General features: G+C 43.1%; 1 protein-coding gene across 3 annotated transcripts in view; it reads right to left on the bottom strand.

Moving 5' to 3' along the window:
• LOC137842224 (sphingosine-1-phosphate transporter SPNS2-like) overlaps positions 1-14,036 on the bottom strand; it is a 134,730-nt gene that overhangs the window by 28,934 nt on the left and 91,760 nt on the right. For 2 of the 3 annotated variants that reach the window (XR_011088967.1, XM_068655987.1), the window contains exons 9-10: positions 9,298-9,363; positions 2,188-2,286 (exon numbers count right to left, since the gene is read on the bottom strand). Coding sequence is in view for 1 of the 3 variants with exons in the window: in XM_068655987.1 (XP_068512088.1) it covers positions 2,188-2,286; positions 9,298-9,363 (165 nt within the window). In the remaining 2 variants the exon portion in view is untranslated. The remainder of the gene's footprint in view (positions 1-2,187; positions 2,287-9,297; positions 9,364-14,036) is intronic. The other variant, XR_011088968.1, reaches the window with a different exon arrangement.

Genomic DNA, 14,036 nt, shown 5'->3' with positions numbered 1-14,036 from the left:
ATCAGGAGGCTGAATTTTACTGTTTCTAGTGTTCCTGTTATGCCAGTTCATTTGCTTTATCCTGCCTTCTCCCTCTGTCTTTCAAGACCTGCACGCTGGTGTTGGCCTGCTACACGGTGTCCTCAGGCTGGGGATTCCTAGGACCATGGGAATTGGACTCCCAACTGTCCTTTAAAGTCACCAGGAGATGGTTCCTTAGCTCCTGTAGCCTGCCTTGGAAGTCCTAGATCTAAACCATTTCTTTAACTTGTCCAAGTGAGATTTCTGTGCTGCCTGCAGGTCTCCAGCCCACTGCTCAGCTGGACTATTCCAGTGGCAAAAGCCTGCAGACGTGAACAATTAATTTGCGAGCTTGTCTTAGTGGAAAATTTGTCTGCTTGTCCTTTCACTTTGTACAGCGTTTGTTTTCCTGTATCTGAAAGCTCCAGTTGGCCTTTCAGCCTGAGTAGTGCAGGAGCATGAGTCAGCTGAGCCAGCCCAGAGGCTACAGAAGCGGGTGCCGGTGCCTCCCATGGCACAAGTGCTTCCCTCTGGCTCCCTGCAGGGGAGGCTTGTACTTGGAGAGCCTCCTCCCAAGCAAGAACCGCCCAAAAACTACAGCATTAGAAAAGAGTAATTCAAAATCGTAATTAATATTTTTCCCACTCTAAAGAAAGCCCAAGGCAGCCATTAAATTGGGTTTAAGCATCTTTCAGGCAGGCAGCCTGAAGTAACTCACAACTTGCTTGGTGTCTGAACACCAGAAGGGCAAAGCACAATTTTTTCTACAACCAAAGTTGTGTCTATCTGTGACACAAGAGCCCTAGGCAATGTTCAAGATGAATTGCAATCATTCAGGGTCCTAGATGTCCCTGTTATTTAAAAAGAAGAGGGAACACGCAGCAGTTCCTGGGAGCCTCTCCTGCATCCCAGACCCTGCTCCTCATCCCTGACACCCATCCCCAAAGCAATGCCTGCCAATTCCACTCCTACTTCACATTCCCCCATGCTGCCCACCCTACACAATCCATCTCTCCCAGTGTCTCCTTTGTTCTCACCACTTTCAAATACTTTCTAAAATAAGATCATTTCTCCTGGGGTGCCCAGAACATTGATGTAAATAAAGACTAAGCCAAATCATATATATTTGTTCTCTAGGGATGTTTCTCATTTCTTTGATCCATTCAGTCTTATCTATATTTGTCTTTTCATGTCAACTTCAGAGGGCTACACAGCAACTATATTGTTTTGGGGAGCTCGCATTCAACAGTAAATATTCTGTGTGTATAAAATATTATGTGTGTATATATAAATATATATGTTAAACACAAATAAATATGTATATATACACTCGCTAGTGAGTATGGGATAAGTAGAAGAGAAATGGCTGTTAAAAAAAGGTCCACAGCAGCCAGCATTACTGAGCAGCAAGAGCACATCAGGTGCTCTCTCTCAGGTGTTGAGACTAATTAAAGTCCCAGTTACATCGCTGGAAAACTGTAGCACCTTCAACACAACATGAGCACTATCACTTAATGCTTTACATGGAGGTTGCTGTATTTTATAAACAATGATCTATATTCTCTGAAATGCAGTGCATTAAACACAATAGAAGGTTTCAAGGGAAAGAAATGACCCCAGTATAGCTAGATTTCTTTCATTACATTCCCCAGGCCTTATATTTTCAGCTAGGAACATTCTCTGATGGCCTATTTTTGGAGCAGGGACTTTTGTTTCACTCTGCACTAGGGTAATGCTGGCATAATAAGACAGGTCTCAAGTCAAACCAAGGCCAACAAGTGCAGCAGTAACAGAAAGGCATGCAACTAATAGAAAACAAAATATGCACACCAGAAGGAATACTAATAACCCCACTACCACCACCCCTGTTCCAATCTAATTCCTAATGGACCGCTGTCCATACCATAGAAGCAACCAATCTCACTTTACAGTGCAGTCTACAAATGCCCTGGCCAGATTTAGAAGCTCACTTCTTGTACACAAGTGTTCCTCCCATGTTTGAATTGTGGCCCACAGATAACGAAAGCGTGTAAAAAAGTTGCATTGCACTGCACCACTTCCCATTCTGCTGACAAATACAGGCCTCCCTTCCCTAGCATGGTTCAGCTTAGCATGTTAGAGAAACAGTCAGTAAACAAACACAAACGTGGGCGCACAACCCTGCCGAAACCTGCTGTGAGCACTTACAAATCCAATCAGATAAGGACTGCCAGCATCTCCCAGGAGGTGCGAAGTGAAGCTCTGCAAGGCCACTGCGGTTGCACGGCGCGTTGGGATGACCACATACTGCAAAGAAGAAAGGAAAAGAAAAATAAATACATAAGGAAACTCAACTAAAGAACCCGTCCAGCTCTCTTGTATTGCTTAATTAATGCAATTTGGGGGGGAATTCATTTTCACTACAAAAAAATAAAATACAATAAAATGGGATTCCACTTTTGAAAGATAACAGACACATTACGGAAATTTTCCAGAGCCAAGATATTGTCGTGTGGTCTCCACTCCTCTAACAGGACATAACACCCTCAGCCAGGTCACGCAATGTTAATCTGACTACACAGGATCAATGGAAAACATGAATTATTTCCTGATTAAGGGACCAGAGCCTGCAGAAAACAGGGCTATAACCATGGAAAGGAACGAAAGATTAAAAAAAAACAACAAAGCAAACCAAAACAACGAACTCTGATCCTGTGGAAAGAAGGATCTTTGTTTTATAACATACATTTAGAAACAGAAAAAATAGTTTTCTGCATAAAACTTGTGAAAGAAGCTGGCTAAGAACATCACCACATCCTCACATCCTGGTTTAGAAATTGATCCTGTCTTGATTTAAAGACTGTCAGTAATGAAGAATTCCTAAATCCAAGTGAACTCTGTTTCTACTTCTGAGCACTGAGTCTTGTTCTGCCTTTTTCTGTTTCTTTGGAGAGCTGCCTGCCCTGCCAGAAATGACTCTGGTTTAGCTATTTGTGGACCGAGATCCCTTTTACTCTTCCACATTCTCTCTGATGGACTGCTTTTAGTTTTTCTTCACAAGGCCTGCCTTCCCAGGCTTCAACTCTTTCTTGCAATGCTTTCCTGAAGTCGTTTATTAATTAACTGTGACATTTCAGGACTGGTGTGTCCCCAGCTAGAACACACAGAGATGAATTTGCCTTAGCTGGCTGAGTCAAGAAGAACTAACTGCTCAACAGTGACATACCTCAGGGCACAGCGCCTGAAGCACTGCTTCAGTGCTCATCACACCCTCCCGGAGTGGCCCTGTCTGCAGTGGGAAGAGTTAACCATAATAAAAGAACAGAAACAACACCCAGAAAATCCACACCAGAAGAGAATTCGTGCCTTTTTATAATGATCACCTCATCCCAAGCACAGGCAATTGGGAATGATGGGTAAAATTAGATTAAATGCTTTTCATTAGGGCTTTATGCATATGCCTTGGGAAAGACATGCCACTTCTTTCCTTACTGGTTTGACAAAGCTGCAAATGCACACTGCTAATGCACACTGATGCCACGTATGAAATGGGTACCCTGTTAAACTCCTGTGGTGCATCAGCAAAGCAAACGATCAGATCCACAGCAGCCACCTGACTACAGATGTCAGGCACTGGCCTCCTTTTGCATCAAAGAGCTCAAAATGGACTTGAAGGCTCACAGAAATCCCAAGAGGAAAATCAAGGTCTAGACTTTATTAGAGACACAGAGACATACTGAAGGTCACACTGTGAAACACCAGGAGAGCCACACAATTCATTACCATTCCCCAAAGACGCACGGTAATGGGTACAACCTGGAAAGATTAGACAAAATAAAACACAAAAAAATGAGTTACTGTTCTTTCCACCTGGCCCCAGGTCACACAGCTGCAGTGAGAGGCATTCTGCAAGAGCTGTTTGAGAAAAAGGCATTTGAGAAAATAAATTGAAACTCTATCTAATTCAAGAGGCTAAAGTTGTGTAGATCTTTGAAACACGGAATTTTAAACTTGTGCTAAAATATATATTTTTTGCACTCTACACTTTATTGTAACAAAGCTGGAGAAGAAAGCCTGCCTGGCTCTATATTGTTTCCCTTTTCTTAGAAGTTGTAAATGTATTCAAAACTTATCATTTTCAATGAGTGACAGTGAATTAAAGCCAACTGGAGAAAAAAATTTGAATGATTGCTGCATCACGTGTGTATATATCTATGTCTATATACACATGAATACACACAATTACACAATTTTGCATGTACATCTGTATTATGCATAAATACAGTTCTGCGAGTAGTGGCACAATTTCCAACCAGTTTTCAGTTTGCCATCAGTTTGCCTGCTGGCTGAAACCATCAATATGGTTTATCAGTAAAAGGCACCGAAACACTTGGTGAACTTAGCCTGGAATTCACGTGACAAAAACCAAATCAAACCAAACCAATCCCATCCGAACATCCAGCAAGCAAACGAACAGGACATTTTCCCTCCTCTAAAAAGACGTTAAAAAATGAGATGTTAAATTGTTAAAATGTTAAAAAGATGAGGAAAAAAAGGCTTAAACCAGCCTCTACAAGACACCAAAATGTACTCCACCCTATCCCTGCTTAGAAAGCATTTTATCCCAATGGGGAGGAAGCAGCTGGTAGCAAACACTAGCCACTGTTCTAGGAAGGCAGCAGCAAATTACAGCCTTAAAGGGGCATTTTGATACTAAAATAGACCTAAATTCAAACCAGACCGGGCCTGGTTCGACCATCCCACAGAAACTGGAGGTGGGACAGCCACAGCGGTCTAGGCGGAAGCCCGTGGGATTGCCACGGCTCATCTCTGCCTCCAGGTTCAGAGCAGGCAGCACACAGGATGGGTGGGAAGGCTGACCAAGCGGCTCTGGCAAACCTCTCCTCTCTAAATAGAGGCTCAGAAAGGGCACGGTTTGCTGCTGACATTCCCTTCCTGTAGGGAAACCGGCAGAATAAGCTGGTCTGAAACCAGCTCACCAGGAAAGCCAAGGAGAGCTCACCCTTCTCCCAGCAGAAGGCCATGGGCCAAAGAGGTAAGGTCTGAAGTTTGTCTGATCGTGAGAGAAAACTACACTCTAAAACAATTGCTGCTCTTTCTGGGTCACACAGTAATCCTGAGGGCAACACACACTGGTCTCTTTCATCCCCAAAGGCAAAGAAAACGGAGGTGAACTCCATCCCTGCAGAGCAGGGAACAGCCCGGGTGTTCAGGACAGGCAAAGGCTGTGCTCCAGGGAAAGCAGCCTGAGAGCCCTTTGTGCACGCTGACGAGTCACAGACAGACACCGTCCAAAAACGAGGCTAATCTGGTCTCCAAATCGCAGCACGTGTGGAAGTACACATCCACCTACAAGCCCTGGCCCACAGGCACAGCCTTCCTGCTCAGAGCTGCGTGCAGGTGCCCCAAGCAGGCTGTGCACCTCCGTTTGTGTTTCCCTCCCTGCCCTAAAATCTGAACGACAGCACACACAGCTCTCTGATGTGTGGGAGCTCACTGAGGGAAGCAACAATTCAAGCTGCTTCTGGAAATGCTGTTTCTTCAGCTGTAAAAATACACAGTATTTTACACCGCATAAATAATTGTCTTTTATTTATGGGGAAGGTTGGCAGAACAAAAGGCACATTCCTCCAGGGCTGTAGCTCAGCCACAGTCAGCCTCAGCCTGTTTCAAGACTAAGGGAAGACTTAGACTGTACAGCAAAACACTATGGCTGGTCTCCTCCACTTAGAAGGAGCTAATGTTTTAGAAGAAAAGAAGAAAAGGAAAATATGGAGAGCATTTTTTTTTTTTTGCATGAGTGTCAGGACTTTGCGTAAGCTGGAGGATGGCTTTTCTCATCAAAGACCTAATGACAGTATGCTTGCAGTAGCTGAGGTCCTTCAAGTTGTCTGCTGGCTCTCACACAAAAATGCCACCAAGCCCCTGTCCCTCATCTTTATTTCTGAGATGCACTATAGAGGAAAAACCCCACTATGAGGACCAGACTCCACAAAATCCCAAGCACTCACAATGTTACACGCTCGCCTGCTGCACTGAAGCTCATTCATTACTGCTGTTACAAGGCAGTTTTAATGCTACTTTGGGTTTCTGGTAATTTTGAGGCCAATTTGCAAAGATGGCTGATAAAATCTGTTTCATAATTAGCATGCTCCATAAGAACCACCTCCCTTCCCTAAGCACCATCTGAACATGTGCCTGGGAGGAGATTTGGAGAGTTGTGCTCAGGAGAATAAGGCTTGTTTTGTACAAATTTGCATTTGGAACAAATATCAGCCTTTTCAAATCTCAGGCAGTGCGGTGCATGCTGCAGTGCTGACAGTTTATCAAACCTAGCCCTCAGCACCTTTTACTGCAGTCAGCTTGAGGAACTGCAGACAGGCTGCCACACTGGCAAGAACAGAAGAGCAATGGAAGCACGAATCTGTGAAGAGCCAACAATTAAGTTTGAAGATACGAAGCAAACATCCTTCTTTTTGCCAAGGAAATTAAACTTGCAAAACCTCTGAAGGTGCTTACCAACTTGCCAGATAGGGCTCTTAGCAGTTGTGAGATCTACAAATATTGGGAGAGCTATGATAAATCACTTGGGATGCAGTTACCAAAACCCTCGCTTCTGGCATAAGTCTGCTCTCACTGAAATCAGCCAGTATTGAAAGCTTTTTGTCTATGAAAATAAGATAATATTTATGTATATGATTTAAGTGTTGTTAGGCTTACACTAATAATGCTTTTAAACTCCTTACCAGCCTCAGGCAAGAACAGACACACTTCTGATTACACCAAATAAATAGTAATCAGTAGAAATTAATTTGCAAAACATTTAAAGTGCATCTCACAGAAGCATATCCACACCTTTCTCTGGCTAGAACTTCTTACAGAGCTGCCTGTCAAACATGGCTATAGCCCTGGCTCTCACCTATTGTCTGACAAAACATCCTCTCAAACCCCTTGTGTAACATAAACGTACTTCAGACCATCTGCTTACAGGCTTGCATTGATCTAAGTGGACGTTTACATTTATTTGGATGGCACTTTTACAGTTCTACTCATGCTGATAATGCATTAAGCTGGGCATTAGATATGACACTCCAGTTCATTTGTCTGAACAGGCAAGAGAACAGCTAACTTAAGAGTTGGCATCAATTACCAAAATCCAGTTTTTAACACGCTTTTTGTTTCCTTCTTGTGTTTTCAGAATTGGAACTAAGAAGATTTTTCCAATTATTTCCAATCATTTCTTAAGGGGGATTTTTTTTTCTTTTTTTTTGCACTAGAGCAATATATACAACTGCAAATGCAACCGTGCAAAATGCAACTGACTATATGATGCTGCTCATACCAAACAGATGGCAAACCTATAAAAACTATTAAAAAGCTACAGGATACCAAAGTCACATTGAAATCAACACAAAAAAGCTCAGTAATTAAAATGGAATAACGATGGCATCCTTGGTACATTCAGCATAATGAATTGTTTGGGAGAAGAATGTCTTCTGGGGTTAGCTTGAGACAACAGAGGTCAAGTTTCAGTTCTTTCTGGCACAGATTTTATGCAGGACCTTGAACGTGTCGAGCAGATCCCCTTCACCCAGCAGAGCCTTGCTGACAGCAGCGTTTGTCACCTGAGCTGCTCTTTGAGAGCCACTGCTGGAGGACTGCAGATATGCTCCATGGCCTGCCCCTTACCTCTTTCAGGCAGTGCCAGGGAGGATACAACAGATCTGCTCTACAAGCTAATTTTGAGCAGAATTGGGAGCACTCCTGTGAATCTCATTGCCAAAGACAGGATGTGACAGAAAGCTCTGGCAGGAGGCAGTAATGAGCAGCTACAGATACTGTACTATAATTTCTTCCTCAGCACAGCTGTCTGGAGAAGGCACATCTGTCTAAATGTTGAGATACCACTGAATGAACGGCAGCGACAGCCTTGAAATCAGCACAAGCTGCAAAACCAATATAAGTACAGGGTAAACACCTGCTCGGCCTACGCTGAGCTCTAACAACGTAAAGCTAGATTGGTAGGAGGAGCAAACCCGAGAAATTAAAAGCCTTCTAACAGTCCTGAGGTGTACTGACAACCTTTGCTTCTGTGCCTTATTCATACCCGAGAGCTGTGGCATTAACCATACTGCCCTACCTCACAGTGCTCTCTGCACAAATGAGTGAAAGACTGAAGAATCATCAGGCAATGCAATTACAGCAGCTACAGAGCCATCTTAAAATATAAATACAACCTTGAACTTAAACCACAAACAGAATTTAAGCAGGAGCTTGAAGTTCTTGCCGAATCAATGTATCAACCCCAGTATCTTTATATCTAGAAACACTGAGCCGGATTGCTTTCTTGTTGATGTTTGCATAAGCAACAAATACAAGTCAAGGGAGTTTTCTATTGATGCCAGACTGATTGTATTTTTAGCTTAGTCAACAACCTGCCAAAAGACCTCGGGCAAGTCCTGTAATGGTTCTGTGCCCTAGTTTCCTTCTTTATCAAACAATAAGCAACAAGAAACCTCCCTCACAATGGGATTTCAAGGTATTTGAAAGGCGCTGTACGTCTCTGATGGCAGCATCAGCAAACATGCAAGGCTCTTTAGCAAACATGCAGACTACTTCAGACAAAAATCTAGTTGCTAACATCAGCCTGCTGATTTGTAAGACTTAGGAAGCACGATGGTGGGGAGAGAATGGAAAATGAAGGACATGAGGTGAAAAATCCCAGACAGTTTCCTCTAGAACAAGGTGGACGTAGTCCAAAAATTCTTTATACTTTCTTTTCCTCTCTTCTTTCCCAGAGGTTTTCTATTGTGTATGTGTTGAATGCTAGGTTTGCTGGAGTTAAGCCAAGGAGAGAGGTAGGTGGCTGCCTTTGTGGTCAGGAGAGGGAGGGAGGGAAGGATTTCCTATTACAGAACAAAGCCAAGTTATTGATAACAAAATTTACTAATGTGCTATTAGGAAATGCTGACCGAGTTTTTTACATGTGGGGTTTTATGAAAATACTTCACACTTGGGAAAACTGTTTGAATCCAGTAATGGTGTCCCTTATGCCTTATGGACAATGCCTCACCTTGGTGCTCAGGAAAAAGCAAAAGCAGATTTTTTTTTTCTTTTTCTCTCACTTTCCTTTTCAGCAAGTAAAATAAATAAATAAATAAATAAAAGACAAACATAGAATAGGCTGAACTAGGGACTAGGCATTTAAATGAAGATGTGAACTTCAGGTTGTTCTTGCAAGCTGACAAACTGCTCTGGCCCCCAGAAGAGAAAGATGCTGTTCCAAGGTACACTCACCATTAGTATGTCTGCTGTGATAGCCCAGTTTGAAAACAGAAGAGTTTCTCCAATAAAAATGCAAATCTGTTGTAACAAAACACACAAAAAGGAGAAGATTTATTCACTTGACATTTAAGGGAAAAATAACCTGTCACAAACTTTCCTTTGTCGCTTATTTGTCTCAAACCCATTCAAAGGATTCTTCTGTACACAATCCACTTCTGGTTCATGTTGTGGTTATCCCGAGTACCAGAAACCTATAGATGTTTATCTGAGCCCTGAGAGGGTTGGCCTGCAGCTTCATTAGTATAAACTGTTTATGATCTACAGGACAGATAAATATAAGGCTGACACCTTTGGTAACAGATGAAGACGAGAAGCCAAACAGAAGCGACAGCCCTGGACTTCCATGCTGAAATCATTCTGTTTCCAAAGGTCAGTTAGAGAAGCCAGAAAGCCCCAGCTCCCCAGAACAGTCCTTTTCTTCACTAGGCACCAAGTTCTCTGTTAAACTCTAGCAAACCAAATACCCACCACATGCAAGATTCCTGCCCTCCCCTGCTAGTGTATTGTCCTTTTTGAGGGGGACATAAGTCTAGCCACTATAACAAGTTTTAAGTTGCTAATATCTAGGTGCACTTAAGACAGGACTTAGGTATGGGCTTTGCAACATCGCTGTCTTGTAGTGAGCTACAACTCTTGACTCTGTGGAGACTGTCAACAAAATACATTAAAAGCCCTATGTATGCAGTGGGATGAGAGCTTCTTTTTGAGGTGGTGTGGTATAAACAGCCACCACACACCTTTTGCACCTCTGGCAGCCCTTCCTCACTTACTCCCATCCCCAGGCTGCCTTCTCTCTTGTGCTTGTACAATAGGGCCAAGCTGGGATTCAGATCAGAAAACTGCTATGAGGCAAAGAATCTCTTTTTGAGGTGGAGGTGGTGGAAAAGGGGCTTGTTTTGCTTATTTTTAACTCAAGTCAGTTCCCTGATGCAGTTCACTAGATGGTTCTGCAAACAGAACAGTTGAAGAACTGGAAGTGATCACCAAGAGAAGAAACTAATTTAACCTGGTCTCATCATTAAAAGAAATGTTCAACAAACTAAGCCCAACAGAGCTAGGGTGACACAGTTTCAAGGGGAACACTGCCCACATCAGAAAACTTTTTCCCTGTATTTCAGTTGTCGACCCTTTGCTTTTATGCTGTAGGTTAACAATTTAACCAAGAAAAGTAGGGTCAACAGAACAACAAAAAAGGACAGAAAATCTTCCAGACACACATTTCTATCTTCCTTTGTGTATTATGAAGAGCACACAGATGAAACACTGCTTAAATAATCAGACTTGTAAGGATGACCCCCCCTGCTCCTCTCCATTAAGGAGGCAAGCAAAAACCTTTACTGGACATTCCCCAAAGGTTGCTTTTTGCCCAGCTAACCCACCTCAGCCCCAGCTTTTTGTTGTTGTTGTATCTAGAGAGAAAACTTTCCTTCTGCAATCCCTTCTGGCAGTTGGAGATTAGCAGCTATGGAGGTTTGGATTCAGGTAACCGAAGATTCCCCTTTTATTTACCTTATGCTCAGCTTTTGTTATGTTGACTTGGGTACAATACATTGATGAAACAAAAGCAGCAAGAAATACACAACACACTTTGCTCTGAGGAAGCATTCAGATGGATGTCATTTTGTGGTTCTCTTTGCAAGCTCTGACACTCACAGCCCCAACCCAGCCCCCGTTGCTTGCACGGGAGCAGTTTGGGGTGGGAGGAGGAACTCAGAGGTCCATGCCTATGGTTGGTCTGACGTGACTACAGCAGTCTCCTTTCCCACACCCTGCTCGAGATCGCCTATAGCCCTCCGACCACCATGTCACTGCCAGGAATAGACAGCTTTATTTAGCAACACTTACGCACTGACCTACAGAAAGCTTCTTCCTCTATTTGTTTCTAAAATTATTTTTGTTTCCCATACCTTCCCCCTCCCTATCCCCTCTTTCAGTGACTGGACCTGCTTCCTCTGTGATGGTGTCTGAGCCAGTTATGGCCCAGCTGCTGGGCTAGGAAGTCTTCTCTTTCCATTTTTCCACTGTCCACTGCTCTGCCTTGAGCTTGGCTGAACTGCCAAGCTAAGACAGACAGAGCCAAAGAATGAAGGGGTCAACAGAAGTTAAGTGACATGCAGCAAGGGCATCCCAGATCCCAGGTGGGCTCTCCTGACCTGCACTGAAATCTGCCCTATCACAGCTTTGCAGCCACTGTTGCTGGAGTTCCGCAGCTGGAGAGATTAAACCGAGCTTGGGAAAAGATGTTATCACACTCCTGAAAGCAGCATCGACATGCCCTGCCTGTTCATAAAACACTGGAAACAGGCAACTGCTTGCCTTAAGGTTATATAAGTTACACACACACACTGAAGCTGTTACACACAGCAAGTAAAACTTGCCCTCTTCTGCACGAATTCAGCCTAAGTCCTATGAATCACTGAAATGTTACAAACTTCAGAGCACCAGACCTGAATTATTGAGCGTGCATTTCGCCCAATGCTCTTCCATGAAACACGTGCCTCATGTGGATACTGGTAAAAGAAAAAGAGGAACAAGAGGAAGATCAAAAAGTAGGACAAAAGATACTGACATTAAAAAAAGAGTCGGCTGCTAATGGGGATTTGTAAAAATGAGTTCATCCACCACAAAGGGCATATGAGGATATGCAGCATTTCTGCTGGAGAGAGGCTCTAGGGATGCTTACTGCAAATAGGGCAGCCTCCAGAACAGATCGATAGCTCCTGAAATGGTCATGGGTTTAACTCCTCACACACTCTTAGAACCATCATTTTACAGTGAGATTTCAGCTGCGGAGATAGATCTTCTGAATCCAGCTGTGTTGTATAATATCTCACCATCTCCTTTTGGTATCCAGTTGCTCGTCTTTGATAAGCCGATAGAAGTTCAGTCCCCCTGAAGTCTTTCTGTTTATGTGATCAGAGTTAGCAAATTCTGATTCCAAAAAATGATAAGTAAAGTAGACTTCAGAGCTGTCACACCAGCAGCTCTCCCAGCAAGATCTAAGTAGGTTATAAACTCCCTCTATGGCTATTTGCAAAGTGTGTGTATCTGTCTACATCTTCAGTATTTGAAGTTCTCTTTGAAATGGTGGCTAAGACTCCCACATGTACTCTTCAATTTGAAGCAAGCCTAACTCCATCCCAGTGTTGGGCAATATTGATGCCTCGGAAGCAGATAAGTCACCAACACCATGTCAACAGAAAGCTCCCTGGAGCTGACACTGAGATGCTGTAAAAACTCTATGGCAAGGGCTTAGCCTGGGAGCTGTTGTTTGTGCAAGATCATGAAATGTCTTTGAGGAATTGAAATGGATGCTGAAATTGAGGTACAACAGGAGCTTGGAACACTGTCAAAAAGAGGCAGAACATATCTCTCTAATCACCTGGAGACTGAAACCAGTCTAAAATACGCTGCTGAAATGTCTGAGCAGTATGATACAATGATGCCATCCAGCTAATGGGTTTCAAGAGACAGGTTTGAAAACCAATATTTCAAAGAACACACATTTCAGAAAGAGTGAGACCGGAAGATATACAAATTGCTGCTTTAAGGAGCTGCAATACAAGACACTAGAACACATGCTGCAAGGAAAACAGAGTAAGAACTGTTTGTACTATACAGCAAAGCAAGATAGTATAAAGACAGAAATACAAGTGTCTGGACAGCTAAATGATACAGAACGCTGTTTTATTTTAACTTTCCAGGCACTCTACTGCTGCCAGTCATTTACTGGATTAATGTGAAAAGATGGGATAAACAAAGAAGTCTGTCTATCTGCTCCAAGGAGGAGGGGCTGCTATGGAAGAGGAACAGAAGCTGCCCTCAGGGACCAAAACCACCTGCAAGACAGGGCCGTGCAGGAGGAAGAACATATGCATGGGAGGGGAGGAAGACAGCAGAGAGCTGACAGCGTGTAAGGGGCAAGGTGGCCACACCTTAGGTCTTTTCAAAAAACAAACAAGCCAAGCAATTCTTGGTCTCTTATGGACCTTTATGTTTGAGGCTAAACTCCAAGTCTAGCTATCTAAATGTTGGAAGTGATCATTTTAATGCTCTGAAACAAAGAGAGATCCAAATGCAGTAACTTTGATTTTAGCATGGTATGACCAGTGACAGAAGTCTAAGGGCAGTCATGGTACAGAAGGTGGGGAAATAGCACCATGCTGGGGAGCTGACTGGAACATTACTCTTGCTTTTCATGGTCATGCAGAACTCAAGGATGAGTTTCAGGATAAAAGCTTTGTTTCAGGATGAGAGCCGGGATACAGCTATAAAGGAAGCTATCAGACGAGAAAAGCCACCCACAACTTGTACCTTATCCTTTCCAGAACAAGCTGTTATCATGGATCTTGAGATAAGGAGGGTAACCTAATCTATCATGTCGTCCATCAAATCTGGGGTTTCCAACTTCAGAGTCAGAGAACAAAGCCTGCTGCATTTTAGACCTATGAGACTTATAACAGGTGGTTTTAACTGTAGAGGCACTGCTACACCATGCAAGCCTGCAGAACAGGTCTCCCAGTGAAATAAAAGGAATTAAACACTCAAGTGTCTGTATGATTGCAATAACATTGAATGGCATGGAAAAACAAGGGCTCATGTTTGAAACTTGCTTTGAAAAGTCAATTCAATTGATATATAGCACCACCATGGTAATACCTTGTGTTATGAGACATTGGTAGCTCCAAAAT

The sequence above is a fragment of the Anas acuta genome, chromosome 19, assembly GCF_963932015.1.
Source record: "Anas acuta chromosome 19, bAnaAcu1.1, whole genome shotgun sequence".
Taxonomy (NCBI): domain Eukaryota; kingdom Metazoa; phylum Chordata; class Aves; order Anseriformes; family Anatidae; genus Anas; species Anas acuta.
Note: the sequence above shows the minus strand (reverse complement) of the source record. Positions and strands in the feature narration are given on the sequence as shown.